At 59.2% G+C, this 26160-nt stretch overlaps 2 protein-coding genes across 3 annotated transcripts; one reads left to right on the top strand and one right to left on the bottom strand.

Annotated features, from left to right (window-relative positions):
- Window positions 1-6727: 6727 nt before the first annotated feature.
- IDUA (alpha-L-iduronidase) lies at window positions 6728-22086 on the bottom strand. Of its 2 annotated transcripts, XM_045528309.1 has the most exons (14): window positions 21747-22086; window positions 20917-21057; window positions 10287-10372; window positions 10008-10115; window positions 9649-9744; window positions 9337-9539; window positions 9068-9247; window positions 8742-8958; window positions 8166-8378; window positions 7941-8062; window positions 7734-7859; window positions 7576-7652; window positions 7138-7238; window positions 6728-6964 (listed from the first exon to the last, which is right to left on the bottom strand). In XM_045528309.1, exons 1-14 carry the CDS (start codon window positions 21950-21952, stop codon window positions 6831-6833), a joined length of 2010 nt encoding a protein of 669 aa, XP_045384265.1. In that variant the 5' UTR covers window positions 21953-22086; the 3' UTR covers window positions 6728-6830. The 2 variants fall into 2 exon arrangements, with proteins under 2 accessions (XP_045384265.1, XP_045384266.1); XM_045528310.1 differs by lacking the exon at window positions 20917-21057.
- On the top strand, window positions 15434-21231 carry SLC26A1 (solute carrier family 26 member 1). Its single transcript, XM_045528307.1, has 3 exons — window positions 15434-15564; window positions 17031-17649; window positions 18419-21231. The coding sequence occupies exons 2-3, from the start codon at window positions 17059-17061 to the stop codon at window positions 19943-19945; spliced, it is 2118 nt and encodes a 705-aa protein (XP_045384263.1). The 5' UTR covers window positions 15434-15564; window positions 17031-17058; the 3' UTR covers window positions 19946-21231.
- Window positions 22087-26160: the final 4074 nt, after the last annotated feature.

Here is a 26160-nt window from a genome sequence, read left to right as displayed (position 1 = left end):
CCTAGGTCTTCACCCAACAGAAAGGAAGGCATGTGTCCATACAAGGGTTTGTGCACAAATGTTCAGAGCAGCCCCAAACCGGAAAACATCCATCAACAAGTGAAGGGGCGAACCAGTTGCTCCACATCCCTACAATGGAATGCTACTTGCCAATAAAAAGGGATGAACCACTGACACACACAGCAACACGGCTGACTCTCAGAATAATTAGGCCGAGCCAAGGAAGTAGCCAAAACAAGCAGCCAGCCAGCACCGTTCCGTCGTGTAAACTTGTAGGAAGATTGAATCTCTAGTGACCGAAGGCAGCCAGTGGTGGCCGGGGCTGGATCAAAGGAGGCGGTGAGGTGGGATTCAAAAGGGGCATGCAGTAGCTTCTGGGGGTCATGCGCACAATCTAGATGCTGACTGGGATGTCATGGATATACACACCTGTCAGAATCTGTCACGTGTTATACTTCAAATGGTGCAGTTTTTGTGTCAAGTATACCTCAATAAAGGTGTTATTTAATGCAAACAAGATTGACTTGCTAGAAGGACACAGAGGAGAGCACCTGTGGAGGGGCAGGAACCTGCTGAGATGGACTCTGTCGGTGTTGTGACCACCTGACAGAGTAGGTGTATATTGTTTTAGATTTTTTAATGCACAAAGGGCCTCTCTGGTTCCACCTTCTGTCCTGTGGCCTCCTCACTGGAGCTGTCCCTCATCAGAGCCCGGCTGGCCTCGTTCTCCTGCCTGCTCTGGAACCACTGTTTGGAGGAACAGTGGCTGACTTCATCTCCAAGGCACACTTGAGGGGCAGCCAGTAATGTGGTCACAGAACTGCAGGGGTGGTAGCTCCATGCTCAGCCCCTTTCAGAGGACACAGGCATTTCTCCGCCTTAACCCAGAGTCCCTGTTATGACAAATGTTTGTGTCCCCTGAAAATCTGTATGTTAAGCCCTAACCCCAATGTTATGTGGAGGTGGAGCCTCTGGGAGGTGATTAGGGTTAGATGAGGTCATAAAGGGCCCACGATGGGACTAGCAGCCTCAGAAGGAGACCAGAGCTCCTGGCTGGGCAGGACAGCAGGCCGAGAGGCTCACCAGCACTCCTGCTGTGGGTGGGACCCTGCCCCCCACAGACATGGACCCCTGAGCCTGAGCGGTATCACTGGCCAGGCCAGGCTGTCCCGGCCTCCCACACCTCATGGAGAAGCTTGGCCTGCCCAGGTTGTCCCCACCACTGCCATGGCCCAGGTGCTCCTTGCTGGGGCTTTCTGCTGCTCTCAGGAGCACAGTGGTCTCGGTGGGCTCCCAGGCCTGCTGGCCTCCCTCTGCCCACTCCCTCAGGCTCCTGCAGGAGCCACTGTCCTACAAGCCAGACCAAGCCCCCAGAGAAGGGGCTCCACCAGGTGTGACAGCAGGGGAACAAGGCTCTGGCCACTTGGGACTGCTGCATGGGGATGTTCACGGCCCAGCCCCAGCCTCGGTGGGTAGGGGGCCCCTCTCCTGTGCCAACTGGGCTGCAGGGGGATTCCCGAGTGGGCATTGGGGTGCTGCAGCCCAGGTGGGCAGGACAGGTCTTGTCCTATATCCTGTAAGGTCCTCTGTGGCAAGGTCTAGGCAAAAGGCCAAGGGAAGGGGACATGCAGACCCCAGTGGCTGCACCCAGGGCCTCTCCCAGCCCCAGGGAGGGTGCGCTTACAGCACCACCAAGGGGCCTGTCCAGCCCAGGGCCAGACTCCATCCACAGGCTGCAGTGAGGCACAGGCTCAGCACAGCCCTCTTTCCCCGCCCCCTCCCCCACCAGTGACAGGTGTGGCTCAGGACACAGCCCCTCTATACCAGGTTCTGGGCCAGGTGGCAGATCCAAGGAGTCCTGGGCTCACCTTGTGGGTGGGAATGGCCTCACTGCATCACCCTGGCAGTGTAGGAGGACATGCAGAAGCCAGGGGCTGGCAGACCTGGCAGCTGGTTACCATAGCAACAGGAGTGATTCTTGTAAAGACGGGGGTCTTTTTGGTGAAACTGAGGGTTGTATGGGCGGCTGAGGGTGAGTGGGGCCTTGGGGCTCTATGGGGTACACAGGGCTGGTTGCTGCAGCCCCGCTGAAGGCTTGACCCCATGGGGACCCTTATTTGCTGAGGAATAGCAACTTGCAAGGAAAGGAGGGACACATAGCCACAGGGAGCAAACAGGCAGGCGCCTGAGAGCACCCAGTCCCTGTGCCAGCATCCCCCCACCACATATAAAACACCTGTCTGTGTGCACTGGGGCAGCTGCCTGAAAACTGGTGCCAACTCTGCTCAAGACTCACCCCCACCTGCCAGTCCTCTGCCCCAGATCAGACCCCAGCATGGCCATGACCAAGGGGGGCTCCAGGAAGAGGAAGTAAATCCACAGAGTTCCAGGCTGATCCATGCTGGCAGAAGCCTGGGGAGCCTCATAGGGTCGAGCTAATTCATTAAGCAAAACACAGAATGTGGGTTTGGCAGGCCAGCCACCTCACTGACCAGGATTGAGGTCTGGTATGCCTGCTGGAGCACCTGGAGACTGAGTTAACTGCCCGGGGCCAGCCTGGCCTTGACCAGCCTGCCCATGCTGCAGCCAGAAGGCTAGGACCTCCCCCTGTAGGGCCTGCTCCTCGGGTGTTCCCAGGGCCTGCACCGTGAGCTTGCTGAAATGCAGACTCCCTGGCCCACCCCAGACAGGCAGAGAGTCAGGACCTGCACTCTGACAAGGTCGCAGGTGACTCCTAGGCACAGGAGCATTTCTGAAGCCACAGGCCCTCTGGAGTCCATGGCAACCACGAAATGACTGCCCGGGCAGACTCCAAAGCACTGCTTGAAATACTTGCCAGCAGAAACTCTGTACGTCTGGCAGGCACGTCTCGAACACAAACCGCCACAGCAAGGCTTCGAGGCCTCTCATCTAGTTCCCAGACTGAAGCGAATTCATGGACCCAGAGACTGTGTCAGAAGAGGAGACCGGGTAGCTCTGAAAAGGACCTGGCCACACAGCCACTGCTGCACACTCCCACTCACACAGGGGAGACTGGGAGCCATTTTCCAGGGACTCCGCCCTGGGAAAAGGGAGGTAGTAAGACCTCCAGGGGTTACTGGATGACAGCTCTGACCTGCTGCTGACACTGCCACCTGACAGCCACCATGACCCACTGGTTGGAGGGGGCTTTGGGAAATGTGGCAAAGGTGGGGTATCGGGCCGAGTCTGCGTTGGGGGGTTCTGCAGATGCTTCCTGTAGCTATTGCGCTAGCTCCCCCCAGGAGGTCGAGCAGGAACCTGCGCGGTGCCCTGGCCTGCAGAGGGATGGCTTCCTTCCACGCTCTCCATCTCTTGCCCGCTGGGTGTTGAGCGTTGGTAGGTTCTCACCACCTCACCACTGGCCGCGCCAACTGCAGCCAAGGTCCGCTGCAGGTGGACAAGCCAACCAGCCCCTGGCACTTGATACGTGGATGTTGCACTGGCAAATGCTCGCTCCTCTCCCCATCGAGAAAGAAAAGAAGTCACAGTGTGTGTCCCGTGACAGGGACATCAGCACACCTTCAGTTTGCCTTGATGACACCATGCTTCTGTGTAATTGTGGTCGGGGATCTTCACTTCCTCGATGACATTATGCTAACTGGATGTGGTAAGGACAGGATAGCGAGTGCCCCAGATGACTCGGGAAGACGTGCCTTCCAGAGGGTGGGAGAGAAACCCTGTGAAAGTTCAGAAGCCTCCAGTGAAGGTTTCCAGACCCAGTGATCTGGGAAAGGTTGGGATATGCTACTTAAAGTCAGATGTGGTGCTGTGCCTCACACCACCCACTTCTAAGAGGCACAGTGCTTGGTGGGACTCCGGATTTGGGGTGCAGCATGTACCACACCTGGACATCCCACTCTGACCCATGTCCTGGGCAACAGGCAATGCTGGCAAGAACAGGCTCTGTAGTGGGTCCAGGCGTGACACAAGCAATCTTGCTGCTGGCATGGATGGCCCAGCAGACCCAGCCTTGCCGGAGTACCTGGCAGGGACACCACGCTCTCTGGAAAGCACCAAGAGAATGGCCACCAAGCCCAGACCCCTAGCCTCAGGCAAAGGCCATTTCCTCCCCTGTCAAAATCCACTCTCCACTTAGAAAGCCACTCTGGGGGGTCTAAAATCGTTCACCCGTCAGCCCAGGGAGAGCTGAGCGCCTGCGCCATCCTTCAGGAGACATAAGTAGCGCAACTGGGCCAAGCACATCTGGAAGTAAAGCCCACAAACAGAAGCTCGAGCTCCCACTTCCTGCTCCTTCTGAACAGCCACTCCCCTCTCAGCCTGCACCAAGGCTCCACAACGGGTTTCCTACCTGCTGCTGAAGGCAGAACTGGTTGTGGATGTAGTGCACACTGTTGCCACCCAGAAGGGGACAGCTGCTGTGTCACCACTGCTGGGGGCTGGCCCTAGGAGCAGGGGGTGGAGGGGTCTGCTTCTGGTGGGCAGGGCCAGGTGGCACATTTAGCCCATGCTTGGCTCTGTATGGGCAGTATCCAAGTTGGCCAGCTGGCCAAAGACAGGAAGCTTGTGGGCAAGGAGACGTGGGGAAGAGACAGGAGTGTGGCCCCTGGGATGGGCACAGAAGGAGGGTGTGAGTCCAGCAGAAACACCTGCATTTGTCTGGAGGGTGCCCACCACCCTGGAGATGCTCATGGACAGGGATGTTGAATCCAGATCCTTTAGGCCACCCCATGAATGCTCCAGGGGCCCAGATGGACAGTGGCCTCAGCAGCAGGGATAGGGGCTGTGTGCAATTGACCAAGGTGGACCTCCCTAGCTCATGGCACAGCTTCAAGCCTGACCCACCAATGGGAAAGGCCAAAACTAACCCATCAGCGAGACCAGGGGGTGGGGACATGTCAGCAACCCAGTGGCTACCTGAGGATCTCAAGGGCTACTGTCCTAGTGGAGATGGTGACCCAGCCTCACGGGGAGGAGAGACACAGCACAAATCCGGCTTTGCTGTTGCAGCTGAGACTAGTGCCAGCACCACTGTGTGGGCCTCACAGAATTCCCCACTGACTACCACATCACCTCCAAAGAAGGGGCCCATCTCACCACCTGCTAACAGCAGGCTCGTGCCACAAATCCATGGCTGAGGGGAAACTTTGAAGGTGTTTTGCTGCTGCTTTTGCCAAAAGCCAGAGCACCCAGGCCCAGGAATGAGGGGAGGGTCCCTTGTGGGGTCTCTGCCCCACCCCTACAACCTGGCTCAGCAGGTATGAAGGTCCTGGTGCCTGAGAAGGGACAGTGTCTGCTGGCAAATCCAGCCCCACTCCCATTAAGCTAGAGACTGAGATGGTCTCAGACCACAGGGTCCTCAAGCTACCCACCTGTTGAGGGGAATGAAGCTATTTTTCTATGGGTGATGGATCCCGACCACCACAGAGGGCCAGGGCTTGTTATGCACTGAACTGTGTCCCCCACAAAATTCGTATGTTGAAGTTCTAATCCCCAGCATCTCAGAATGTGTCCTTATTTGGTCACTGGTCAGCATAGGGTCTTTACAAAGATGATCAAGTTAAAGGTCATGAGGGGGGACCCTTATCCAATCTGTGCAGAGAAAGGCCAGGTCAGGACACAGAGAGAAGTGAGCGCAGCGTGAGTGTGGCCGTGTGCAAGTCCAGAAGAGGACTCGGGAGGAACCAGTCCTGCCCACACCTGACGTCAGACTTCCAGCCTCCAGAGCTGGGAGATGATACATTTCCGACATCTGAGCAACCAGGTCTGTGGTATTTGTCACAGCAGCCCAAGCCAGATTAACCTGGGGCTCCAGAAGGCATCGTGCCCCACCCAGGGGCCCACCAGCCCGGCCCGACTGCTCCCATACAGCAACAGCAGCGCCTCAGAGACACGAAGGACCGGGAGGGAGCTGGTCTGGGCTCACATGGGGAAAGGGGCATGGCTTTGGTGTTCAGGTGGAACTACTGTCAAAGTGACATCTCTTGACCACAACTTGGTGGTCCATGTTGGCTGGTGGCATACAGGGGACATGAGCTTCACACCTAGACAAAGGGCAGGCAGGTACAGAGAAGCTGGCGGGATGAGATCAGGGCCTCCCCTCCCAGGCTCCAGCCTGCAGGGTCCCACAGGCTGGCTGTGCCCCTGGGCAGGCCTCTGCCCCTTGCCAGGTGCCCTTTCTCCACAGGTTTCTCCATCTGCCTGCTCCCTGGGGGAAGTTCTGCACCTTGCCCCCATCTCTGCAAACAGTCACCAAATTGTCCTCATCTCGGCATGCCATCTGTTTCTTCCTGGGCCCAGATGTAGAGCTACTATGACCCAAGGGGGGTGGACACAGGCATGGTGGACACTGCTGGCCTTTTTTGCTGCTGGCCACAGTCTGGGCTGGGCAGGGATGCCCCATCCCACCCTCCACTGGGGCAGGGGGCCCTGCCCCCATGCAGCCTCAGCTCCTCACTCTGCAGAGCAGCAAGAAAGCAAGGGACAGGAACGTGCCCCTCACTAGGGGTGATGCCAGAGACCCCTGGGTGGGCAGGGCGAAGCAGAGCTCCCTGCCTGGAGCGGGCAGGGCTCCACATGGCCAGAGCGGTGTCCCTCAGCCCGTCCAGGCTAGGGGGCAGGCTCTGGATGGGAGGGGGCAGGAAGAGGCTTTGCTCCAGATGGGTCCTCACCCCTCCAGGCTTCACCCTCAGGGGCCAGCCCCACCCCTGCCCAGTGGCGGCCCACAAAGCCTCACCCAAGACTGGTGTGTGGAAACGCACTTTAAAGGCGATGATGGGACAAGCTGGAAACAGGTGGCACGGAAGGCTAACTGACAGGCCAGCTGCCCCGGGTTACTGGTCAGCACAGGCTCACGGGTCACCAGCAGCCAGTGACCCTCGTGGGGCAGGGACCTCCAGGTATGGCACAGGGTCCGAGAAAGGGCCTGGCCGGGCCCAGTAGTCCAGTGCTCGAACTCGGTAGGAACCCGAGACAACAGCTGTGTCTGCAGACACAAAGGTACACACGTGTTATTGAGCGTGTGCCCACCTGAACCTACCCTGATACCTAATGCCCCTGACTCAAGTCTTCGAAACGCCCTGACCCCACCACACCTGGCACTGTGCGGAGGCGCAGGAATAGGGTGGCCGAGGCCAGGGCAATGGGGGGTGGGCATACCTGGGCTAAACACGAAGAGGTTAAAGGTCGATGGCTTCCTGCTGACCGGGGTATACACCTTACCATCCTGGGAGAACTGGATCTCATATGTCCACAGGCACCTGGGGAGGTCAGAGTCAAGACCAAGACTGGGGGGCAGGGCAGACCCACAGCCCTGTTCCCTCCATCCCCCCTCCCTGGCACCTCCCTGTGTCCTTGGCACTCTTCCTGCAATTTCAGGGGAGAGCGGAGAAGGCTGGAGCCCAACTGTTGCCTTTGATGTCCCCTGCAGGTACCCCTACGTGCCACTAGACAGGGTGTGATGTCACAACTACACAATGTGGGGGGTGGAAGGCAGAGAAGCAGGAGGGAGCTGGCCCACCACCATGGAGTGTCCACAGGGCCACTGCAGCCTGAAAGGGCTGGGGCAAAACGGGGAGGTGGCCCCCACTCACGTACTTGGAGCCCACATACTCATCCGACCAGACCAGAACCAGCTGCCCCTCAGTCAGGGGCAGTGCACGGAGCCGGGTGACCTAGGGGAAGGGAGGTACTGTGTCAGGGTGACAGGGGTGGGGTGGGGGTGAGTTGGGGCAGCTGTGGGGGCTGCCACTTACCTGGCCAGGTGGCTTCTCTGGGCGTGCGCACACGTGCACCAGCAGGAGCGAGGGCAGTGGGAGCTCTGGGCGCAGAGTCAGGTGGCGACTGGCAGGAAAGGGGCGTGGTGCTGTGGTCACCGGGTCCTGGGGATAAAGGTGGGTCCTCAGGGATCTCAGGGTGGGTTGATGGCGCTATGTACCCTAACCCTAAGGCGCCCCGCAAACCTCAGCCGCACGCATGCGCCGGAACTGCTCCGCGGAGGGGAAGTCCGGCCGGCCCGCACGCTGCCACTCGCCTTGGGGGCTGCAGAGCCAGTTGTCCATGTAGCGCGTGACGTAGACCAGCCCTGCGAAGCGCACGCTGGGGCCTCGCCTCAGCGGGCCGCCCCCTCCAGGCCCCGCCCCTTCAGAGTGCCCGCAGCGGGAGACCTCCCTGGGACCTCCACCCACCTGGGCCAGGGGGCACCCCGTGCAGCCGCAGGGTCACCGCAACGCTGCGGTTGGCGTGGGCGCGGGTGTCGTCACTTGCGTAGACCAGCACTGCAGCGCGCCAGGCGTCGGCAGGGCCCTCGGGGCTGTGGGCGCTGGCCAGGACTCCCACCGTGTGGTTGCTGTCCAGGACCGCCCCAGCCTGGGACACCTCAGCCCAGAGCTGCTCCCCATCTACCGGGGGAGGCTGTCACCATGTAGGGAAGCTGCCCCTCCACCCTCCCAGGGCCTGGCTTCCCACATCTGTCCCCTCCTCTTGGTAAAGAGATCTCTGCCTGGGGGGTCCAGTTCACACCACAACCTCGGCCCCCCACAGATCCGGAGAAGCAGAGTGGGATGGGAGGGCAAACCCCAAGGAAGTGTGCTCTGCCCCCCATGTCCACGCCCCCCTGCCCCGGGGCCTACTCCTCAGCCTAGAAGACATCCCTGCCTGACTAAGGCCCTGATCAGCCCACCCAGGGCCCCCTCTGGTCCTACCGCACCCAGGGCGCGCCAGGCCCGCCTCGGCTGTCTGCAGGCTGGCCCGGCACCGCTCACCCAGCAGAGCCAGCAGCCCCATGGCCGTGAGCACCGGCTTGCGCAGCAGCTGCACGTGGGGCGGGCGGGTGTTGTTGACCTGGAAGCGTGCGGTGAGCGTGCGCTGAGAGAAGGGGTGCGGATGGTAGCTCAAGAAGGCGTTGTCGTTGCTCAGGAGCTCGTAGTGGATGGAGGAGCTGGTGTTAGCCACTAGCATGTTCTGGTGCTGCGCGATGACCTGGAGGCAAACAGGGCGGCTGGGACAGCGGCTGCAGTGGCCACCACTCCCACCCTAAGAATAAAGTGGCTCTGGGGGGAAGATGTACAAGGGCAGAGGGCGGGCCCACCTTTACAACCATGGCTGCGTAGGTCACGTCGGCCCTCCATGGCTGCGGCTGCGACCAGCCCACCAGTGGGTCCGCCTCATCGTTGTAAATGGGGGTGTCCACGAACTTGGGGAAGAGCTGCCGTATCTGCTGGCCTACGGCCTTCTCCTGCTCCAGGATGTAGATGGAGCTGCCCGCACCCTGCAGGTGCCACCACGGTCAACTACACCACTGCCACCACCAGTAAGGGGCAGGCGAGGGTCCAGGGCTGGCAGAGGGGCGGGGTGCACCTTCTTGTGGAGGGAGATGTAGTCCAGCCGCACGCCCACCTCCCCCGTGAAGAAGTTGGTGCCGCTGTGGCAGTGCTCCAGGAGGCTCCAGCACAGCGGAGACCGCGGCGGGGCGTGGAAGGAGTCACCGGGACCCCCCAGCCGCAGAGCAGCGCTGGCAGCACGCAGGCCCTCGGAGCAGGCGTCATAGTAATTCAGGAAGCCTGGGCGGAAGGGAGTGTCCATGCATGCCCCGAGGGACCAGCAGAAGCAGATTCCCCTCCCGTGCTCCCATGCCCCTTTCAGTTTGCAGGACCAGGAAGCACCACCCACCTTGCGTGGTCATGGAGACGTTGTCAAAGTCGTGGTGGTCCGGCTCGTTCCACGTCTCAAAGTTCCACTTGGAAACATGCGCAAGTCCATACCTCCCTGCAGAGCGTTCCTGCTGTCACACGTGCTCCACCCCTTTGTGTTGGAACGTCCAGCCCATCCGTAACCCCAGGGAGTCCCACGGTTGGAGGTTTGGGCCTGATGGAGGGTCTGAGTGCAGCCGAGCCCCCCCACCCTGCCATCGAGAAGCCCTGGCTCAAAGGGACCAAACACAGAAGACCCAAGGGATGGCCTGGGTGATGGGGGGAGGACAGCCTGCCCAGGAGTACCCACCCCGTCCCCAGGGTCTGCACCCTGCCCACCAATGTATCTGCTGGCTAGGAGAGAGACCAGGTCCTTCCACGCAAACACCTGCTGCTTGTCCTCAAAGTCAGTGAAGAGTCCCGAGGGGCTGCCCATCAGCTCAAATCCTACAACAAAGGAGGGTGGCGGCCCTGCTGCCCACTGCCCATGCCATGCCCATGCCCTGCTCCAGCATGCCAGTACCAAGGCCAGTCCTAATCAATCATCAAGGACCCAGAGGGGCTGGGTAGTGGGAGAGGGGGTGCAGGTGGGCTGAGAGGGTAGAGCCAGCCACTCACCTGGGAGGAGCTGGTTCTCCCTGAGAAGGTCCAGGTACTTGTCCAGGTGGATGAAGTTGTAGCTCAAGCCCTGCCCAGCCGATGCCCTGTGGACAGTCAATGTCAGTGTGGAGAGCACACAGCACAGATGTGACTTAGCTTTCCATGCTGGAACTGTGGCCACATTCCAGCAGAAAAGGAGCTGCCACACAGGGCCGAGACCCAGGCTTCCTGATAGGCCCTTCCCCTTAAAAAATAACCAACACTATGGAAACCTATCAGCCACTCACAGCCTAGTGTGAACTAATGTGCCTGTGCTTTAAAACCTCCCACCTCTTCCTTCAAGAGATGGAAGACTTGGGGTGGAAACTCAGAACAGCCATGAGACTCAGAGGTGTGATGCAGCAGGCAGGTCCTTCAGGAAAGGTCTGGGGTGGGCATTGTAGGACAGGAGCCAGGCAAATCCCAGTGGCCATTCTACCCTGACTCTCTGCCTCTTCTGGAGTCCAGGGCCCCACACTTGGCCCAACAGTACCCTCATCTCTGCCCCCACACTCCAAGATGCAACCTGGATGGGCAGAAAGAGAAAAGAGGGCCTCCCCCCACCCTACACTCATCCCAGATGGAGCTCAATTCCCAAAGGGCTCATGTTCTGAGAGGGGACAGGTGTCATCAGGCAACCATCAGAATCTTTAAGAGCACATCAGATGTTTGGTGATGGGGACATGACAGAGAGTGAAGGGGGCAGAAGGTCAGGGAGAGAGGGCCTCTCTGAGGAGGGGATGTCTAAGACCTCCCAAGTAATGGGATAAGCCAGCAAGGAGAATGTCTGGGGGAAAACAGATGAGGCTGCATGTGCAGAGGCCCTGGGATAGGAACCAGCTCCTGGTAAACAAGCAGCAGAAAGGCACCTAGTGGGCCTGGGGCAGAACTAGGGTATAAGATCATGGAAAATGAGGTTACATGGGGGTCTTGTGACCATTGTGAAGATAGGACCCTGACTCAGGGTGAAATGTAGAGCCCTTTCAGGGTTCTGGGCAGAGCAGTGCCATGATGTTTTTGAGGGATCCTTCTGGCGACTCACTGGAGCCAAAGTGGGACCCAGACAACTGGCTCAAGAGCCACAGTGGTCACCCACGGAGAGATGTGGCACCCAGACTGGGTGGCAGCCAGGGAGGCAGCAAGAGGGGCTGGAGCAGATGGATTACAAAGTAGAGGGACAGCATCTGCCGTTGGGGTGGGAGGACAACTCCATGGATTCCAGCCTAAGCAGCTGGACAGGTGGAGATTAGCTTGGAGCCAGGCTGGTCTCGGTTTGGGCCACACGGAGTTGGGCATCTGAGGGTAGACTGGGTGAAGACACTGGTGCTCAGGGGTCTGGCACTGTGGGGAACGCTTCTGGCCCAAGGCAAAGGTGTGAGGTGGTGGAACAGGGGACAGCAGCCAGCACTGAGCCTGGCGAGCGGGGCAGGAAATGCTGCAGCCCTAGTGAGGCGCGTGGGGAGGTGCTTGGCATGGGGCACAGACAGGTGGGTCAGCCAGGGTCTGAGGGCCTCCTGCACCATTAGGATGCAAGGAGCTCGCGGCGCGACGCGCCCCCTTGAGGCAGCTGGGTCTGTTCCGAGTGTGCGATGGCGCAGCAGGGGCAGGGCGGGGTCGCACCAAGAACCCGGAATCTAGCCCTAAATAGCTGTCTGTTGGTCACAGCAATTTCTCGCCACAGCCTAGCCGGCCCAGCACTGCTCCCTAGTGCAGTGCAGGCCTGGACAACTCAAAACCTCCCTTCTGGTTGTCCCTGTCCTTGCTTGTACCGGTGAAGGCAGAGCACCGCCCGTCCACAGGCACAGGTGCCAGCTCCTGCTCCTCCCGCCGCACCCTCTGCTCGCTCACCCGCTCCTACGCCAGGGGGCGGGCGCCAGCAGGTGCACAGCGAGCCTTCTCTACCCTCCCCCGCCACCGCCCCTCCCATCCAAAGGTCACTCCAGTAGCTAAGAAGTAAAACTTAACAAGCACTTGGGTAAAAATTAAATGCCCAGCGGATGGGTTCCAAAGTCCTACAGGTGGGGGTGGGGCAGGAGCAGGCGATGACAGCCGGGTGGAAAGTGCAGGTCCTGGCGCAGCTCCTGGCTTTCTCGCAGATGCCAAGGTGACAACCCGGGCCCTGCGCACACAGGCCTGGGGTCAACACCGCCCGGGTGCTGGGCCGGCTGGGCCGCCAGCGGGGGGAGCCCCAGCATCAGAGATGTCCCCAGCCTGTCACCACGGTGGACTTGAGTGTCAGCTGGCCTGGCCAGCCTCGCAGCTATGATGCTCGGGGACCAGGATACCGCCCCCAGGGGCGACCCCAGTCCAACGAACAGGGAGTAGTTCCGCCCCACAGCCCGCGCCTCGGTCTCCCTCCGCCTCGGTCCGGTCGGGAGGGGGATTTGAGAGACAGAATACAGAGGGGGCTGAGCCGGTGAGCCCAAGTGCGCAGCCCACCCCACGCGCCCTGCGGAGCGGCCTGGCCTGGAAACGCAGACTGGGCCATCGCCCAGCCCGGGGCCGGAAGCCCGAGGACCGACCCACCCTGCCAGACCCCAGTAGGCACCGGCGGCCGCACAACCGGCTCGTTCTCGGCGCCCCCTCCCCGGTCCCCCGCCCCGAGTCCCAGCGCCTGCGCCGCGAGGCCGAGCCACTGCCCGCCCGGTGAGTGTGCGGGGCGGGGCCGGGGCCGCGCGTGCTCGGCGGCGGTGGGGGCGGGGGCGCGCGTGCCTAGGGACAGCGCAGGCAGGGAACGAGCCGTGCCGTCCCAGGGGTGAGGGGCGCGAGACCGACGGCGGTCGCGCTCTCCAGGCGGGAGCGGGGCTGTGCGGAGTGCGGCCGGACCGGCACCGATCCCCGTGGGAGAACCTGCGGCGCGGCCTGGGCACTGGGGCGGGGGCGTCAGCGGGCCTCCGTCTTCCCTCCTGGACCCCAGCACGGCGCACACGGGCGGGTCATTCCAGAGAAAGTGGGGTCTGGACCCCAGAGCCCTGTCGGCCTGGCCTCTTTCCACGGGTGGTGGGTACAGATACAATGTTTCCTTTCCAAATAAATGTGTTCCAACTTAAAACGGTTGAGTCAAAGACAAAATTAAGGAAATAACCCTACGGCCAGGACTTGACAGGAGGTCCAGTGGAGGGTGGTTCAGGCAGGTTTGACCCCATCCTTCCCCCAACGTGGGGAGCAGCTAGGTGCACGGGGGCCAGTGGGCCTGCCCACCCTCTCGGGCCAGCAGGGCCGCAGGACCCCTAGACAGCTGGCACAAAGCAGCACCAGCCTCTGGCCTCAGTACACAGGCAGAGAAACTGAGGCAGAGGGATATGTCGACAATAGGGGGTTAGGCCCCAAGGGTCCTACAGGTGTGATCTCAATTGTATTTCCTCACCCACAGGGGACACCCAGCAGGGGCAGGCCTAATCCCTGCCAAGGACAGCCAAGGCCAGGCCCCTACAGTGCAGCAGAGATGGTGGGGGTGCCTGCACCCCTGAAAATTGCCCTCCTGAGCTATCCCCACCAGCCTAAAATCACACCACAGGCCGGCCCTCCACAGCCTCTGGAAGTCCCTACCCCCTTGGTGGGGGGACAGCTGCTCCCCACACTTAGGTTTTTATGTGCCCCCAAGGTGACACCCCTGCACCCTGTCTTGCACCAACACCTCAGCCCTAGCACGTGTGCACATGGGTCTGCACCCCTGGAGCCTTTGGCCCTATCCACTCTCACGCCCACGGCTTCTTCCCACTCTCTGGCCACCCCTATCCCCCAACCACATTCCACTCCCACTTCACCTCCAAATGCGGCCAACCTGTAGTCGGGTCTTCCCTGGCCAGGCCCATGGCTCCAGGGAAGCAGGCAGGGCTTGCCAGCAGGCTGCAAAGGAGCCGAGTGTCAGGATGCCTGATGGGAGCACCCTCCCTCTGGGGCTCTAACCCCCTTCACACTCCAGTGTCCCCTGTCCGGGAGAATGCAGCCCAGGGCCATGTCTGACTCTGCAAAACTGTTGGCTGCAATCCCCCTTCAAGGACCTGTGGGCACAGGAGAGGCAGCAAGGCAACTTCACAGTCCCCAGGCCTCAGCCAGGCTGCCCAAAGTGCCAGGGCTGCCAGGGACAGCAGGCCCAGGCTGGCTCGGCCTTCCAGTCTCACCAAAGGGACCCCCACAACCTCCTAGGCCTGCCCCCAGGATGGGAGCATGCTTGGGACTGCAGCAGCCCCCTGGAAAGGAACCAGCCCTTGTCACTCACAACCCACTTACCCCTCAAGCACTCAGTGATGGGGGCTCACCTCCATTATCCACTTTAAAGATGGGGGACCTGAGGTTCTGCATGATAATTTTAAAAACAGCAGCTCACTCTGTTTTCTTGTGGGGGCCACTGCCCTAAGAGTCTCAGGGCCTCTGGTTTAATTCATTTTAAGGGATCATTTATCTTCATGGCAGCCCTAGGAGGCAGGCCTGGCCAGTCTTAGCGGGTTGGGCTGGAATGCAGGCAGACCCAGGACCCTGCCCCCAACAGAAGGAAGAGCATGCTAGGCTGGTGGTGGCATCTGGATGCCAGGAAGCCCTCTGCCCTGGGCCATATACACCACACACGACGCATGTGTGCACACAAGTATGCAAACCATGCATGCGTGCGCGTACACACACTAGCAACTGTGTGTCTGCTTTCCACACACGGACACAGGACGGAGGCTGGGAGCATGGTGGCCCCATGCCAAGCTGGCCATTACAGCCTCCACCCCTGCTCCCGCTTGGACCAGAATGGTTCCTTGCAGGACCAGGCAGATATCTAGCGATTGGACAGGCGACAGCCCCTCCCTCAGTCCTCTCCCAGGTGGGGAGGGGGTGACTGCACTTGGCCCCAGAGAGTGGCCTGTACTCAGCACACAAGCCTCTGCCTCGCGCTGGGTCCCCAACACCCACGCACCCTGCACAGCCACTCACAACTCCCCCTCGCTCCCTGGCAGGGCCGCAGCTGCACCTGGAGCCCCACACAGCTGTAATGATTTGTGAGCCTGATTACAGTGCAACTCCCTGGGTTAGCTGCTCAGGTAACACGTCTGGGGGGAACCTGTGACTCAGCAATATTTGGGGTAAATAATTTAACTGCAGAGCCCAGCACACAGAGCGCTGCCTGCAGGACGGTGCCAGACTCACTGCTCTGCTCTTCCACCTGCTCACAAAAGCCAGTGGGTTCTGGATCCAGCCGGGCCCCAGCCTCAAGGGACAGGCCAGCCCTCAACATCCCACGGCCCTCTGAGCCTATAAGGTGCTCTCTCAGGTAAGAGCCAAACTGGGGCCCCGGACAACTCAGCCACCACAGAGGCAGCTCACGGGGCAGAGGAGGCAGGAACTGTGGACAACTGGCCAGGATCCCTAGATTCCATGGCTTCTTAGAGGACCCTCAGGCTCAAGGCAGGTGGCATGTACAGTCCTTGTGCTGCACACCTGGACCCCAGGAACCCTGTGTGGTGGGGTCTTCAGATGAAGAGGACACAACTCTCATCACGTTCCCTACAGGGCTAGCACCTACCGTTCCGGAGCCCACACGGGCTGTACCCAGCCAGCCTGCACTGACCTGCCAGGCTGGGGCCATCACTGCCCCCACTCCCCAGGGAGTCTCCAGGCCTGTGTCCTGGGCTCTGAGGGAGCAAAGAACATCTGGTCAACACCGCTATGCAGGGAGTTTTAAAAACAGAAGTACTTTGGAGCCTGTAAACAGGGCAGAGCAGACCCGGGCCACGTACGCGATCAGTTTGGCCTCTAGGCACCGCCTCCCTGACGCAGTGGTGCTCTCTGAACGCAAAGAAAATGTCAGCAGGTGCCCTTCTAGCTCTGCTCGCCTGGGGTGGCTGTTTGCAGAAGACTGGGCCCCCTCTGGGAGGCTGCCCTGAGGGACAGTGCGGCATGCCTGTGCACTGCGTGGACTGGTCAGGGCCTTGGGCACGTACCTAGCAAGGGCCCCCATGTCCCAGAACACCCTGGACGGGGGAGATGGATTCTAGTCACCCCAACTTTCCTCCCAGCTGGCCCTAGTGCCACTCCCCTGGCAGATTTGGGGCCCCAGTATCCACAAGGCTTGGCAGGCACACGAGGAGACCCCCTTCCTGTATGTGCTCTGCCAGTCCCAGGGCCCGAAGTGCAGAGGTGATGGAGGGGCCAGCTGCAAGTGTCCATAGGGGAGCAGGCACTGGTTTGGATGGGAGAGGGGAGAGGGTTCCAGTGCGGGCATGGGGTGGACAGCAGGGCCCTTTGCCAGGCCAGGGAGGTGGACTGGAAGCAGCAAAGGCTCAGGTGTGTTCACCGTGTCTGGGTCTCTGACGGGCTGACTTGAAGCACATGTGTGAGGTGGCCCGGCCTGCTCCCTCCATTGGGGAGGTGAGTGGCAGGAGGCTCCCGGCAGATTTCAGGCAGGAACTGCAGAGCTCTGCCGGGCCACCCCTCAGCACCACTGAGCTTGGCACACCCCAGGCATGTGGCCCATTGTCGTAATCATGTCTCACCCCACAGATGGAAGGAACCTTGGAGTGAGCAGGACCTGATGTCCATCCAGACAGGGTATGGGGTCTGGCCCATGCTGTTGGGAGGGGCTCAGCACCAGGTCCTGACCCAGTCCCCTCAGCTTCTGAGAGCAGGGCAACCTCTGAACCCTGCCCTGGGCAGCAGCAGCACTTGCCCCTGCCTGAGACTTTTTTGTTGAGACACAGGCCCTGGGACCCCAAGGCCATGCCCACTTCTTTGTTGCAGGTGGGCCTGAGGGGCCTGGCGCTGCAGGATGGAGGTGTCCTCTGAGCCCCTGCAGCAAGGCAGGGGGCTGGTGCTGGTCCGACGGCAGCCCCCGACGCCCCAGGGTCTGCACAAAACACTGAAGGCCAGGCTGCTGCGGAGCTGCATGTGCAGCCTGCCGCGAGCCAGGGCACTGGTGCAGGACCTGGTCCCTGCCACGCGCTGGCTGCGCCAGTACCGCCCGCAGGAGTACCTGGCAGGTGACATCATGTCAGGTCTAGTCATTGGCATCATCCTGGTGCCACAGGCCATTGCCTACTCGCTGCTAGCCGGGCTGCAGCCCATCTACAGCCTGTACACGTCCTTCTTCGCCAACCTCATCTACTTCCTCATGGGCACCTCGCGCCACGTCTCTGTGGGCATCTTCAGTCTGCTCTGCCTCATGGTGGGGCAGGTCGTTGACCGCGAGCTCCAGCTGGCTGGCTTCGACCCCTCCCAGGACAGCCCGGGGCCCAGAGCCAATGGCAGCGACCTCAACAACTCAGCTACCACGCTGGTGCTTGGGCCACCTGACTGCGGGCGGGACTGCTACGCCATCCGCGTCGCCACTGCCCTCACGCTGGTGGCTGGGGTTTACCAGGTGAGGAGCCAGCTGCATGGGGGTAAAGATGGGCCACTCGGCCGCTGAGGGCACCCCCCGTCTTAGGTGCCCATCACCTACCACAGGGGCAAGACTGGGAGGAAATATGGGGTCAGGTCTGGAGGACAGGCTGGGGCCTTGGAGAAGACAGAGCAAGGCACAGGTGGAGCTGGGCATGCAAGAGCATCCCAGGGCAAGGCACCAACACCTGAGGGCTGAGGGTGCAGCGGGGAGGGGTCCTTGGAGCCAAGCCAGACTGTGGCCCACGTGGCCTCCTGAGCTTTCTGACCCAGGTGGAACCCAGGGGACAGGGATGCCTTCCTGCAGCCTCCCCACACCTGGCTATCTCCTACCTAAGGCCTGTCCACCCCAGTTCCCCGTCGGCTCCATGTCTGCACGGGAGGGCAATGGGGGTCAGTGCCATGTGCAGGAAACAGGAAGAAAGGCTTTTCTAATGCCTAGAGCCCAGAGGCCTCAATTCTGAAATAAAACTGGCTCCTGTGCACGCGAGAGGGTAAGAAGTGAGTGTCCGTGGCCAACGGTGTACACATGTAACACCCACGCGTGTGTCCGCTGGCGTGTGTGCAAGTGTGCAGTGCAGGAACACAGGAGGCCACAGGAGGAGCCTGATTTGGAAAACACGTAGCTAAAGCAGTGGGTCGTCAGGCTCTGTGCTGTGACCGTGCCCCTCAGGCCACACCAGGTGCCAGTGGCAGGGCACGCAGCTCCTGCTGGACAGCCTGCTGGCCTGATCACACTCTGTCCACAGGTCCTTATGGGCGTCCTCCAGCTGGGCTTCGTGTCCGCCTACCTCTCGCAGCCGCTGCTCGACGGCTTTGCCATGGGGGCCTCCGTGACCATCCTGACCTCGCAGCTCAGGCACCTGCTGGGCGTGCGGATGCCTCGGCACCAGGGGCCGGGCATGGTGGTCAGCACGTGGCTAAGCCTGCTGCGCAGCGCCAGCCAGGCCAACGTGTGCGATGTGGTCACCAGCACCGTGTGTCTGGCAGTGCTGCTGGCTGCTAAGGAGGTCTCAGACCGCTGCCGGCACCGCCTGAGGGTACCGCTGCCCACAGAACTTCTGGTCATCGTGGTGGCCACACTTGTGTCCCACTTTGGGCAGCTCCACGAGCGCTTTGGCTCAAGCGTGGCTGGCAACATCCCCACTGGCTTTGTGGCTCCACGGGTGCCAGACCCAGAGCTGATGCAGCGTGTGGCCCTGGACGCCGTGGCCCTGGCCCTCGTCGGCTCGGCCTTCTCCATCTCACTGGCAGAGATGTTTGCCCACAACCATGGCTACTCCATCCGCGCTAACCAGGAGCTGCTGGCCGTGGGCTGCTGCAACGTGCTGCCTGCTTTCTTCCACTGCTTTGCCACCAGTGCTGCTCTTGCCAAGAGCCTGGTGAAGACCTCCACCGGCTGCCGGACGCAGCTGTCCAGCGTGGTCAGTGCCGCTGTGGTGCTGCTGGTGCTGCTGGTGCTGGCACCACTGTTCCAGGACCTGCAGCGGAGCGTCCTGGCGTGCGTCATTGTCGTCAGCCTGCGTGGGGCCCTGCGCAAGGTGAGGGATCTCCCTCGGCTGTGGCGGCTGAGCCCAGCTGACGCGCTGGTCTGGATGGGCACTGCGGCCACCTGTGTGCTGGTCAGCACTGAGGCCGGGCTGCTGGCCGGCGTGATCCTCTCGCTGCTCAGCCTGGTGGGCCGTACACAGCGCCCACATGCCGCCTTGCTCGCCCGCATCGGGGACTCGGCCTTCTATGAGGATGCCACAGAATTTGAGGGCCTCATCCCCGAGCCCAGGGTCCAGGTGTTCCGCTTCTCAGGGCCACTCTACTATGCCAACAAGGACTTCTTCCTGCAGTCCCTCTACAGCCTCACGGGGCTAGACGCAGGGCGCTTGGCCGCCAGAAGGAAGGAACAGGGCTCAGAGGCGAAGGCTGCCGAAAGAGACCCTGTCGAGAGCAAAGATGGCTCCGGGAGCAGCACGGCCGCGCTGGTGCCCACAGTGGTTGGCTTCCACACGGTGGTCATTGACTGTGCCCCACTGCTGTTCCTGGACACGACTGGCATGGCCACACTGCAGGGTCTGCGCCAAGACTATGAGGCCCTGGGCATCAGCCTGCTCCTGGCCTGTTGTAGCCCCCCAGTGAGGGATGCTCTGGGGAGAGGTGGCTTCCTCAGGGAGGACGAGGGGGACATGGCTGAGGAGGAACAGCTGTTCCACAGTGTGCACAGTGCCGTTTTGGCGGCACGAGCCCGCCGTGGGGAGCTGGTGGCTGCCGACTCCACCCTCTAGCAGGGCCAGGGCCTGCTCACTACTCCCTCCTGGGAGCCTGCAGTGCAGATCTGCAGCCATCGCTGAGATCCTTCCCGGGGAGCGATGCCAAGGGCTGGAGTCATCAGAGAGGTGCACTCTTGCACCACCTCTGCCCTGGGAAACCAGGGAACCCCAACTGGGGAAGGGGAAAGGGGCACTCTGATCACACACAAGGACCCCAGACACTCAATAGTCAAGATCCTTCACCTTTGAGACAAGCGCTGCCCCCAGGATGCCAGCTTGGCCATGATGCCAGCCACCCATGAAGTCCCTCGGCCTGAGCCCAGAAGTGCTGTGCCTGACCTGACACTCTGTGTCACTGTTTTATTTGAACAAAGGCCCCTGCAAATCATGCAGGCTCCAAGGTGCCAAAAGGACACACTATCCCAGGGCTTGGCCAGCCTCTGCCCCACGGGGTAGAGGCTGCCGACTCTGGCCAAGGGCATGAGGAGCTCTATGTTTCTCTAAGCCCTCCACACCCAAGTGCCCGGCCCCCTCTCCTGCCCTGTGCCTCAGCCTCAGGGTGACAGCCTGCTCCAGGGAAGGAGGTCCAGTGTCAGGGCCAAAGGTGGTGTGAGCAACAGAACCTCAGCCCAGCACTCAGGCCTGGCACACAAAGCCACATGCCACACAACACCAAGCAGGCCTGAACCTCCAAGGTGATCTCCAGGGGGAAGCCAGCTGTGCCCCATTTAGCAGTTGTCCCCAGCACACACTGCCCCACAGGCCCCCCTGGAGCACAGCCAGTGAGAATGTCCTCCCACCCCCCTCCCCAACAGGATGCTGTGACAGGAAGTGTAAGGGCAATGGGTCTTCCAAGCAGCAGCCCCAGCCCCACACTGTCCGACACAGCATGAGGCCAGTCTGGCTTCCTCACTTGGCCTCGCCATCTTTTCTGTAAGGCAGACTCTGGCCAGCTGCCCCAGGAGGCCCACCCCTACACCACCCACCTGGCTGTGACGAGGTCCAGCAGCCAGTGAGTCCGAACCTGCTCAATGCCTCTGTGAGGGACAGCACCCACGTAGGCGAGGTTGAGCTGCTGGTCCCAGCTGAGGACGTACTGGTCAGCCTGGTTGTGTGGCAGCGGGGGACTGGGAACAGAAGGGGTGGCTGTGTTAGTCCTGAGCCTTGGGCCCTGCCCAGCAGTACAGCCTCTCTACACATCTGGCTCCTATAAATCCAGGACCCATGACCGGTGTGGGCTCCAGGTGATGGATTGGTGCTTGTCCACTCAGTGAATAATAAAATGACCCTAATGCCAGGAACGTTGTGAAGTCTTGTCTTGTCAGGGAAGGGAGCTCCCACAGGACAGAAGACCGTGTTCCAACCCCACCAGTTGCCCTGCCATACAGGAGACTCTCAGCCTACTTTGAGGGGCTTGGGGACACACAGGACAGCAGTCAGGTCCCACTGCAGGGACATCTGACACCCCTGGGGCTGCCCCCCATGGTCTGCCTCAAGACAAGCAGTGTCCTGAGACCCTGGGGGCAGCCACAAGCTTCTTCAGTCTCCTAGTGGCCACTGGGGAAGCTCAGGGCTGCCCCAGGCCTCCACCACAGGGGGTGGATGGCACATGGAGGAGCAAGGGGTTCCCTCCTCTCTAGGGAGCACCTACTGTACTGAAGACCACAGGCAAGCGAGCCCGAGGGTCTCCCAAGATGCGACAAGAGGGTCCCAGAGACCAGTGGCAGGGTGGGCTCTCCGGGTTTGGGAAGAGCGAGCGTGGGGATAGGGGCGGGTGGGACGCTCTGTCCTCAGTTTCCCTGCGTAGAGCGCTCACCAGAAGCCCGTGCTCCTCCAGAAGTGCCGCAGGGGCCGCAGCACACGGGCCGCGTCCACGCGCACCAGGTGCGGGGCTTCAGCCAGGGCGGCCGGGAGCGCAGCCAGGAGCGCAAGCAGCGCGGCGCGGGGGCACACGACCCTGGCGCGGGCGGCGCGGGACCGCGGAGCTCGCATGGCCGGGTCGCGGGGTGGCGAGGGTCGCATGACCGGGGCTCCGGGGTCGCGAGGTCGCGGGAGTCACACGGCTGGGGTGCGGGGCCGCTGGGGGCGGGGAGTCCCCGGACCTGCACGGCCCACTCGGGTCAGCGCGCGCCTCGGCCCTCCGGGAGCCGGCGGGTTCCGCCTCCGGGTCGCGGTCCGGACGCGCCCCACGTGATCGCCGCCGCGGGGCGGGCCCTCGGCAGGACAGGGGAGGGGCGGGACCGCACGGCCCCCCGCGCCTGGTCCCGGCAGCTGTCCCACCGCAGAGGTGGTCGTGGGGACCGAGCGACTGAATTCGGGAAAAGCTCTCCGAGGAACGCTTGGTCCCGGCGTGGGTGTGCGTCGAGCCCCCTGTCTTGGTCGGCTCCGAGCAGGTCGGGCCGGAGCCGGAACAGCCCGAGGGCGGCGGACGCCGGGAGGCTGGTCAGGTGGCCTCGGGCTCAGTCCCTGGGTGGCCGGGCGGCGGGGAGGGGTCGGGCCCGGGTGCCTGCGGCGGCGAAGCTCTGTGCCGGGCTGGCTGGGTTGGGTGAGGGGCGCAGAGGGAGCGCAGGGTCCAAGATGGCCCAAGGTGGCCCCAGGCTCCGCCGGAGCAGCGGATCCGCGGACTCTGCGTGCGTGGGTTCAACCAGCTGCGGATTGAAAATATTTTTAAAAAAACCAAAACAACGTCAGGGCGCGGTGGATCACGTGAGCCTGTAATCCTGGCGCTTTGGGAGGCCGGGGTAGGAGGATCGCTTGAGCTTAGGAGTTGGAGACCAGCTTGAGCAAGAGCAAGATCCCGTCTCCTCTCTGCTAAAAGTGGGAAAAGTAGCCCCGCGCGGTGGCGCCTGTAGTCCCAGCTACTCGGGAGGCTGAGGCAGGAGGCTTGCTTGAACCCCGAAGGTGGAGGTTGCAGTAAGCTATGATGACGCCACTGCACTCTAGCCTGGGTGACAGAGCGAGACCCTGTCTCCAAAACAAAAGAAAACAAGGATACAACAATAAAAATAATACAAAATTTAAAACAATACAACTATTTGCATAGCATTTACATTGTATTAGGTACTATAAGTACTCTAGGGATGATTTAAAGTGTGTGGGAGGGTGTGTGTAGGTTGTGTGCAAAATACTATGCCATTTTGTATCTGAGACTTGAGCATCTGCGGATTTTGGTGAACTCAGAGGTCCTAGAACCAATCCCCCAGGGATACTGTGTGAGGACTATAGTCCAATGTACATATGTGACTCCAAGCAAACATTGTATAAAATAATAATGAAAGGAACAGTCTAATAAGAAGAAAACTGAAATACTGGACAGCAATAGCCCACAAGTTGTGCAGAGGGTCATCAGAGTCACAGTGCTCTGGGCCTTTTCTATTTTGGGGAGAGGGGTTAAGATATCGTCTAACATTAGGTCTTCTTATGCTGAAATTGCAAGGTAAAACGTCATTAGCCATTTAAAAGAAAGTGTGTAGATTCCAAGCCAGCAGAAAGGTAAAAATGTAATACAAAAAAAAAATTTTCATGGAAAAAAATTCAATAAAAAACTAAAAGGTAAGAAAGGGAGGGAAAGCCAAGAAAAAAAATGACAGCACAGAAACGTCTCTTTCCAGGAACAGCAGGCTGTGATTCAGTCCAAACACTCCAGAGAAAATGACTAAAAGCAGTGGATAAATCATCTTAAAAACAAATCTTAAAAGAATTGCAGAACTGAAAAGATGGAGGAATCACCAAGCCAAAACTGAAGAGAAGGGCCTCCAGCAATGGAAACAGTGCTTTCAGTCTAACCCTCCTCCTGAGAACAACTAGCAAAGCTGGACAGCATGGTGCAAAATCTGTTTGCAGCACCAGAGAGCTACAAAGGCAGCAAAGATTTACAGGGCCAAGATTTGGGAGAAAAGGTTTCCCAGAGTGGTGAGGCCAGCATTTGGACATGGGCTCCAAACCACCAGAGGGCATTCCAATCATAACTGCAGGATTCTTGGTGGATTCATGGGGCCATGGGATGGAATTCAGAGTTCACGCAGAGAGGCCCTGGTGAACACTTTACACTTTCAATGGGGATCCCAAAGGGCTATACCCTAAAAGTAAAGGTGAACCAGAGACAGAATTGTCCTACAGGCACTGAAGCCCAGCCTTGAATTTCCTCAAGCCCAGAGTGAATTAAGGTGATCTGCTAACCTAGCCACCTGCCAGAAAAAAAGTGAATCTCCCTGCAAGAAGATAAAACAGACAAACAAAACAAAATGAACAGAAACCTTCAGTGCATGATGTAGGAATGGGTCCTGGATCAGGAAAAAAGGATTATAAAGTACATGATTGGGATAATTCACAACTTGGAATATGTACTGTGTTTTACATGATAAAATTCTACCAATGATAAATTCTAAAATTATTAAATGGCCTTTCCACACTACCCAGAGAGGGGTCCAACCAGTGTTGTTCTGGATTCCTCTTGTAACTTAAAGGGAAAGTTTACATTGTCTAGAGCCCTTGAGCTCCTGCAAATCAAGGAGGAGGACATCCTCAAATTCCTTGCAGCAGGAACCCACTTAGGTGACACCAACCTTGATGTCCAAATGGGACAGTACATATGCAAAAGGAAAAGTGATGACATCTGCATCATAAATCTGAAGAGGACCCGGGAGAAGCTACTACTGACAGGTCATACCACTGCTGCCATCGAGAACCCAGCTAATGTCAGTGTCATGTCCTCCAGGACTACTGGCCAGCAGGTTGTGCTGACATTTGCAGCTGACCCTGGAGCCACTCCTGGACCTCCACTAACCAGGTCCAGGCAGCCTTCCAGGAGCTATATCTGCTGGTGGCTACTGAACCGCTGGCTGACCACCAGCGTCTCACAGAGGTGTCTTATATTCACCTACCCACGTGCTCTGTGTGACACAGGTTCTCCTCTGTGCCATGTGGACTTTGCCATTGCATGCAACAAGGGAGCTCGCTCAGTGGGTCTGATGTGGTGGATGCTGGCCCAGAACATTCTGCGCATGTGTGGCACTGTCTCCTGTGAATACCCCTGGGAGGTCATGCCTGATCTCTGCTTCTGCAAATACCCCAAAGAGACTGAAAAGGAAGAACTGGCTGCTGCTGCCAAGCTGTGACCAAGGAGGACTTTTAGGGTGAACAGACCACTGTACCTCCTGAGCTCACAGCTACCCAACCTGAGGTTGCTGACTGCTCTGAAGGCCTGCAGGTGCCTCCCGGGCCTGTTCAGCAGGTTCCTGCCTGAAGACTGGAGCGCCCAGGCCACTGAATGGGCCGGAACAAACACTGAGTGGTCTTAAGCTGTTCTTCCACAGCTCTTAAGATTGACAGAAAATAGGCCGGGCGCAGTGGCTCACACTTGTAATCCTAGCACTCTGGAAGGCCAAGGCAGGAGGATTGCTTGAGCTCAGGAGTTCGAGACCAGCCTGAGCAAGAGCGAGACCCCGTATCTACAAAAATAGAAAAAATTAGCCAGCATGGTTGCACCTGTAATCCCAGCCACTCGGAAGGCTGAGGCAGCAGGATCGCTTGAGCCCAGGAGTTGGATGTTGCTTTGAGCTAGGCTGACGCCATGGCTCTCCAGCCCAGGCGACAGAGTGAGACTCTCAAAAAAAGAAAAAGATTAACAGAAAATAAACATCCGTTTCTAAGAAAAAAAAAAAAGGGGAAAGAAAGAAAATTATTAAATGACTTAATTGCATTGCGGTTGTGAATGGAGATGTCCTTGTTCTTTTGAGACCCACGCTGAAGTATTCAGAGGTAAAGGGTCGTTATGGCTGTACCTAAAATGGTTCTGAAAATTAAAACAAAAAACTATAACATGATTACATATAGAGAGACAAATAAAAACAAATATAGCAAAATGTTAACAATTGGCACTCCCTGGTGGTCTAGTGGCTAAAAAAATAGGATTGGGAGATCTAGGTGGAAAATATGTACCATTATTGTAACTTTTCTATGAGTTTGAAACTTTTCAAAATAAAAACATTGAAAAAAATATTGAAAACTTAGTGAAAATTTATTTAATTATACTTTACAATCAGTCCATTTTATTGTATGTAAATCACATCTTAATTAAGCTCATTAAAACAGTGGTTTAATAGCACATTAGACCCAACTGAAGAAAGAATCAAATTAATAATGTTTTATGGGTTTAAAATATATCAAAAGAATTAAAATCTCTGACAGAACAGCATCAATGTTGAGAGGGAAATAAATGGAGTGTGAGA

The sequence above is a fragment of the Lemur catta genome, chromosome 17 (genome assembly GCF_020740605.2).
Source record: "Lemur catta isolate mLemCat1 chromosome 17, mLemCat1.pri, whole genome shotgun sequence".
Classification (NCBI taxonomy): domain Eukaryota; kingdom Metazoa; phylum Chordata; class Mammalia; order Primates; family Lemuridae; genus Lemur; species Lemur catta.
Note: the sequence above shows the minus strand (reverse complement) of the source record. Positions and strands in the feature narration are given on the sequence as shown.

Coding starts and splice junctions, on each gene's coding strand:
- IDUA (XM_045528309.1), bottom strand. CDS start 21,952: ATGCGACCCTCGCCACCCCGCGACCCGGCCATGCGAGCTCCGCGGTCC. Junction 10,116..10,286: donor GGAGAACCAGCTCCTCCCAG/GTGAGTGGCTGG, acceptor CCTTTGTTGTAG/GATTTGAGCTGATGGGCAGC. Junction 7,239..7,575: donor GATGAGTATGTGGGCTCCAA/GTACGTGAGTGG, acceptor TGACCTCCCCAG/GTGCCTGTGGACATATGAGA.
- SLC26A1 (XM_045528307.1), top strand. CDS start 17,059: ATGGAGGTGTCCTCTGAGCCCCTGCAGCAAGGCAGGGGGCTGGTGCTG. Junction 17,650..18,418: donor TGGTGGCTGGGGTTTACCAG/GTGAGGAGCCAG, acceptor CTCTGTCCACAG/GTCCTTATGGGCGTCCTCCA.